At 33.0% G+C, this 7038-nt stretch overlaps 2 protein-coding genes across 3 annotated transcripts; one reads left to right on the top strand and one right to left on the bottom strand.

Annotated features, from left to right (window-relative positions):
* Nucleotides 1-450: 450 nt before the first annotated feature.
* Nucleotides 451-1801, bottom strand: LOC17898082 (putative F-box/kelch-repeat protein At1g20940). The gene is given in 2 exon segments (XM_023777092.1): nucleotides 451-1539; nucleotides 1541-1801. Coding segments are annotated over 2 exon segments (1281 nt in total). The 3' UTR covers nucleotides 451-519.
* Nucleotides 1802-5435: 3634 nt separating this feature from the next.
* Nucleotides 5436-6803, top strand: LOC17898928 (indole glucosinolate O-methyltransferase 1). 2 transcript variants are annotated; one of them, XM_023776979.1, is made up of 4 exons: nucleotides 5490-5941; nucleotides 6031-6403; nucleotides 6504-6546; nucleotides 6673-6803. In XM_023776979.1, the coding sequence occupies exons 1-4, from the start codon at nucleotides 5490-5492 to the stop codon at nucleotides 6801-6803; spliced, it is 999 nt and encodes a 332-aa protein (XP_023632747.1). The 2 variants fall into 2 exon arrangements, with proteins under 2 accessions (XP_006303698.1, XP_023632747.1); XM_006303636.2 differs by having other exon boundaries at nucleotides 5436-5941; nucleotides 6504-6803.
* The last annotated feature ends 235 nt before the right edge of the window (nucleotides 6804-7038 follow it).

Genomic DNA, 7038 nt, shown 5'->3' with positions numbered 1-7038 from the left:
AAAGTAGTGTTAATGTGCCTTTTACATTGATAATGATGGTCCGAGTTAACTAGTACGTGGTCCTATTCCTAATTAAACTTCGTTAGTTCAATGGTTATAGTATAAGTAGCATAGATGATAGATGAGAGTTAATATAAATCATTTAAAAGAATCCTATTAATGTATGAATTAAAAAATATATATATAAATTACGATTCTTGTCTAAAAGTTAACAAAGCAGAAAATTTTGAAACTTAATTGGGCTCAGTACTAAATGGGATCAATACCGTAATTAACAACAGCAATGGAAAAATACGTAAAGCCACTCCCAAAATATTGGCCCTCCAACGGGTAACATATAGTGAAACACAACAGTCGACATGAAGAGTTTCAGAGAACCAAATTAGTTTTATTATTTCAAAGAATACTGTTTCTTCATAACAAAGCATATTGTCTCTTAGACTAGATATAATGCGATCAAGGAAATAGCTTTCCCTGAGTCAACAAGGTTAAGGAAAATATATGTTGTATAAAACCCTTTTAATAAATTGTAACTATATTTGAAACTACGTTAGGACCAATGCCACTCCCCATGGTTGTGTCAATGAGTCCCATAACCTCAGTTAGATAGGGGATGCGTTGGTCATCCGAAGCTATAAGAACCTTTGTCTGCTCATCCTTCTCAACAGATAACAAAGAGGGAGTAAACTTATAGAAGTTTCTGATATCACCATACCCACACCAGATTGACCCCAAAATTCTCCAACTGTTAGCTTCCATGTCGTACAAATGAACCAAACCTCTCGAAGTAATTCTCCTCATCTCTCTCACCACAAGAAACTTACCATCGTACGCAACCATGTTCCAGTGTATACGGAAAAGGTCTTCCCAATCACCGCCCAATTTCTGCGTTTCAGGAGATAAGCGTACAATTATATTGCCTTCCATGGATACGATATTGATCTGCCTAGAAAGGGTCCACTTGGAATTCTCGACTAGTGTGTAAACTGAGATTGTTTCTTCTGTCCCCGATATTAAAGTCAAGCGGCTAATCTTATCGTCCGTTGCGAATAGTAACTTCATATCCTGTTTTCTATGGAATATGGAAGGAATCAGTCGTGCTTGCTCTGTCTCCGAATCGAAAGCTATGATGCTCCCGTCGTTTCTCAGCCAGTGGAGCGTGCCATCCAAGTAAACATGTTTCATATTTGTCGTGAGATCACTTTTTGTGCTAGTGGTGATACTCGTTTCTGATAGTCTCCAAGAATCTCCATCATTGATCTCGAATCCATATACCGTTTCCATCTCGAGTATGCCGACAATCTTGAATCTCTTGGTCGTTTGGTTTCGATTTACTGCAAAACCAACGCACATTGCTCTCTCCATATGAAGAAATGGATCTGAGAGATTCAAACCATCAACTATTCTAGGTATAAGCTTTGACCCTGAGTGATCTAAGATTCGATATGTTTTTGTGAGGGGATTTGCAACAAAGAGACCATTGATATATAGTAAGAGAAGGCCAGAGCATGAGCCAAATATATATAATCGGTTACGAATATCCAATTCTATTTTTTCTTCCGTATGATGTAGAATCGCATGAAGAACCCAAAGGATAACAGAAAATGTAATGGTCACCACAGCTGTCAAGGTGAAACATAATAGGCTCGATTTTGTACATGGCAAAATATGCAATTTGAAAATCCGAGTCATTGGATATATAAGATTGGAAAAATTTATTTGTGCATCGCATCATCGCCAAAGATTTGAGTTCTAATCTGAAGAGAACATCGTCAAGAACAAACAAAGGTAAGTCATTCATGATCATAGTGAAATGAAAGTTGAATGATTTATTTACTGACCAGCTTGTTATATAGGCTACAAATTATAGCATGAAAGGAAATAAAAATCAAATCAAAATATATAAAAAATCTTAATCATTGTAAGAAAACTAAGCTTATGCAGATATATAATTTATTAATTTTTGATGTATTTGGAAATAAATTTTTGAAAATAATTTTTTTTTGATTAAACTAATAATTTCAAAATATTCTATATATATAGTGTACAATATATATTAAAAATAATTACTTATTAATTGAAAACATGCTATAAAAACTGTAATATCCAAAGATAATAAATATTTTTTTGTTAAAAATATCAAATTTTTTAAAAAACTTTTATCATTGTAAGAAAACTAAAATTATGTAGATATAGATTTCTTAATTTTTGACGCATATTGGAAATAGTTTTTGTGAAAATTCATTGTTTTTTTTATTAAACTAATAAAACAAAAATATATATGTAGTGTAAAATATATATTAAAATAATTAGTTTTTATTTTAAAACATGCTATAAAGTATAAATTTTAATATCCAAAGATAATAAATATTTTAATCAAAAATAATTCTAATGTTAATAACAGTGGATTCAAGGTAAATGTGAAATTATATCAAATTCATCTATATATTAATTAACTAAATATACTATGTGGTCTATGAAAATGCACAGTTTAGTTTTATTACTTATTAATTTGAATGTATGTTAGAAACTATAAATTCAATGATTATAAATATTTTTGATTATAAAGTTATTAATACAAAACTAATGGATTAAAACTAATTAAAAGTGAAACTCTATCAAATGTATCTTATAAAGGTTTTCTTAAAAAACCACTATTTGGGGCCGAATTAAGAAAATAATCAAATATCAAATCCGACAGGGCGGAGGGAGGCAAGCAAAATCCCCCAACCGATCGACTGAATTTTTAGGATATTTTTCATTCTTAGAAATGTAAACGCAAACTTATATACAAATGCATTGATTTATTATTATTTAGTTCAAAAACATAAACTTATCACATCAGCTTTTGAAAATAATAAGCATTGAACATGCTCTTAATTGACCCTGAGGCAATCGTTTTGTTGGACCGCATGCTTTGTCTCCGAAACTGTGTCTCTATGCATCAATTCACCTTTACAGATCACAGATGGACAATCGATATCGTCATTGTGTGTGTATTGTCAAGACTTACTTTTTTTTCTATACTAAGAATGTATAATGGTCGCACGCAAGTTTTAGGACTCCAATGTTCTTAGTTTAAAAATGAATAATTAAGATGTGTATTATGTTTTTAAAATGTATAAATATATTTTTTAGACATTTATATTATATATCTCTATTAGATGGGTAATCACTTAAGAGTGTCTAAGAAATAAAATTAACATAAAATCTAATAATTAATTGTTGTAGACATCCTTGATAATAAGTAATTTTCTCTTGAAATCTGCATATTATAAAACGTATTCTTAATCAAAATTAAATAATAATATGAATAATCTACATATTAATGGTGAGGTAGAATTGACTGTGTCCAAAATAATTGGATTTGATTAGCCATATATGGTGGTAAGATGTTTCATAATTGTAAAAGATTAATATAGGGTTATTAATTATTCTTTTTATAAGGAAAACAAAAGCAAAACATAAATAAAATATATTTATTGGCGAGTAAGTAAATATATTTCACCTAGAGGAGTTTATTTAAACCTTATTTACGGTTCATGTAATCATTTTTTTTTAATAACAAAAGGTGTTTTTTTTTTTTTTTTTTTTTTTTGTTTAATGAACTAGACGTCCTAATTTATGTTAGTATGTGCACCATTTGTAACTATATATTAAAAATAATATGTGCATCAAAATGTTAGACTTTTGGTTTAATATTTGATTTATCGAAGAAGCAAATATTGTATTGAAAAAAAATATAATTGTAGTCCTAGTCTAGAGCACACTTGATCTTTATTATTAACTTCATCTGATTGTTCGAGCTCCTACAATGGCCGCCACAATTAAGGATTACATGTGATCCTAAGACCATCCTCATTGGGAGAAGAAAAGAGATTAAATAATTAATGATGGTATACACGTAGGAGGATGCATGGAGCATAAAATTGAAAGTTCTTACTCCATGAGGATGCTCGTCCATAACCTTGATGTACACGGCTTCTCGATCTTCTCCACGAGGCATAAACTTAGTAACAATCTGCCCAAACAGCTCATCTGCTATGTTATCTATTTCGAGTTTACCAATAAGCTCATTAAAAAAGCCTTTCAGGAGTAGATCCTGCAACAAAAAAAAAAAAATAGAAATTAGAGTACTTTTACTGATTCACTGATTCACCATTAACAGATTCCGTTTGCGTGTTGAAAACATTGTCTTATACAACTGATTTTAGAGTACTTGAAAATACATAGAACCATATGAGACTGAAAATAGAAAAGAAAATAGGAAACAAACAGTTCCTATTAATTAGTTTGTAGAAAAGAATACTTTTTTTTTATCAAACTAATTATAATATATTTAAGTCTACTGATAATTTACGTTTTACACCATAATGTGTACCTACCATTCAAAATAGACTAACGGCCGTAAAGGGACTTGCATGCTGTGGAGTCCATAAAGAGACAATTTTAAGGTTACATGTACAAATCTCCAAACTGTTTCATTAAAATAGACACTTTTGATATTATATATCTATTAAAGCTTGCCGAGGTTGATTTTTATATAAGTAAATCATAGTGACGTAAAGATAGCTAGATAATGTTGTTTTTAGTGTTCAAAGAGTGATTGTCCGATTGTGGTCAAACGAGAGCTATCGCCATTTTTGACTCATACACAATCTACGACTTCTCGGTGACTGCAGCACACTCGGATCACTAGCTTAAACCTCTATTAATGTAATTAACTTTAGTCGGTCCATTATGTGGCTACTTTAAAAAACATTCTGGTTCCTTGGACTAATTGCCTCATACATAATATATATACTGATTGAGTCCAATACAAAAGATTTATGAACTTTTACAATCCAAAATTTCGAACCTTCCTGAAACGAAGGACAATCAAGAATTCAAAATGCATGGAGACCATAAAGGACCATTAGACTAATTAGTGTTATTACACTAATCAATTAGGTCTGAACTAAAATATGTATATGTATTATAGACTTATAGTAGTATGACTGTTTGATTTACACACAAAAAAAAAAAAGGAAAAAAACACACAGAAAATACAATATCATGCATGCCAACAGGTGGGAGTCACACGTGTATGTTATAAATATCATGTTGATCAGATCGACGAGAAACAAATGAAATCTCTTAGGAGTGAAATTAAAGTGAATATTTTCCTTTGAACATTGACTTCTGCTATTTTAAAAAGAAAACAAACGACATGCGACAATGTTTAATAGTAGTTGTTTCAGCTGTCACAAAGTGGCTCTTACTTTTCCACATAGAGCGCTCATATGGACCGGCATAGCTAGCCAACACTATAATTAAATCAAGAACGAGTACGAGGAGGCTATGTTTTACTATAAAAGGAGAAACTAAGATCCATATCAAAGAATATACCAAAACATACACACACAGTCTCGCTTTCATCGCTTCTCCATCAGTTTGATCAAGTAGAGTGCCTTGACGAAGAAGAAAACACAAAACAAAAAGAAAGAGAAATGGGATTCTTTTTTGAAGAGAACTTAAGCTTTAACCCTAAACTTGCCTCTAACGTTAATTATGACGACAACCAGTTAGGTTTGATGGCCGTGAGACTTGCCAACGCCGCTGCATTTCCAATGGTTCTCAAAGCTGCCCTCGAGCTCGGTGTCTTTGACACTCTTTACGCCGAATCCTCTACCACCGACTCGTTCCTATCATCCTTTGAGATAGCGAGTAAGCTACCAAATACACCTCGTAACCCTGAAGCGCCGGTTTTGTTGGATCGCATGCTTCGTCTACTCGCTAGCTATTCCATGGTCAAGTGCGGTAAGGTCTCTGAAGAAAGGGGCGAGAGGGTTTATAGAGCCGAGCCGATATGCAGGTTCTTCTTGAAGGATAACATTCAAGAAATGGGATCCCTGGCTTCTCAAGTCATTGTCAATTTCGATAGCGTCTTCCTTAATACTTGGTAGTTTTTATATTCATGCATGTTGAGTTCTTTAGAAATCACTTTCATACGCAAATGAATCTTACTATATCCATACATCATTTTCGCAGGTTACAATTAAAAGATGTGGTGTTAGAAGGAGGAGATGCCTTTGGCCGCGCACATGGTGGCACGAAACTCTTCGACTATATGGGTACAGATGAGAGATTTAGCAAACTCTTTAACCAAACCGGATTTACCATCGCGGTCGTGAAGAAGGCTCTTGAAGTCTATGAAGGCTTCAAAGGTGTGAATGTTTTGGTTGATGTGGGAGGAGGAGTTGGTAACACTCTTGGTATTGTTACTTCAAAGTATCCCAATATCAAGGGTATCAATTTTGATCTAACTTGTGCCTTGGCACAAGCACCTTCTATCCCTGGAGTGGAACATGTTGCCGGAGATATGTTTGTAGATGTCCCAACCGGAGATGCCATGATCTTGAAAGTAACTTAATCAACTCCACCTATTCTCTAACAATTTTTTTTAAAAAGTGTATGCATGCTTGTTTCTTGTACTTACATCTGGATTTACATTTGTTTCGCAGCGTATACTTCATGATTGGACCGACGAAGACTGCATCAAGATTCTCAAGAATTGCTGGAAATCACTACCAGAGAACGGTAAAGTCGTTGTCATAGAGTTAGTCACTCCTGATGATGCGGAGAATGGAGACATCAACGCAAACATTGCCTTTGACATGGACATGTTGATGTTCACTCAATGTTCGGGCGGAAAAGAGAGGTCACGAGGTGAGTTTGAAGCTTTGGCTACAGCTTCTGGCTTCACCCATTGCAAGTTCGTTTGCCAAGCTTATCACTGCTGGATCATTGAGTTCTGTAAATAAAATGTGTGAAAAATAAAACCAAATCGTCGTTAATTGTTTTTTTTCTTTTTTTCTTTTTTGGTTTTGGTGATATGCGAATTATCCTTGTTATTTCTTATTTTTCATCTTTGTTTGAAATGGTCATGCATGTCTTTTGTCTTCAAGCATTAAAATAAAAATAAGCTTATTTTCTTTTGTTAGCTAGTAGTCACATGAACTTAATTGTTTCTTTTCGCAGAGTTCACAAGTCACAAGT

The sequence above is a fragment of the Capsella rubella genome, unplaced genomic scaffold, assembly GCF_000375325.1.
Source record: "Capsella rubella cultivar Monte Gargano unplaced genomic scaffold, Caprub1_0 scaffold_1, whole genome shotgun sequence".
Lineage (NCBI taxonomy): Eukaryota > Viridiplantae > Streptophyta > Magnoliopsida > Brassicales > Brassicaceae > Capsella > Capsella rubella.
Note: the sequence above shows the minus strand (reverse complement) of the source record. Positions and strands in the feature narration are given on the sequence as shown.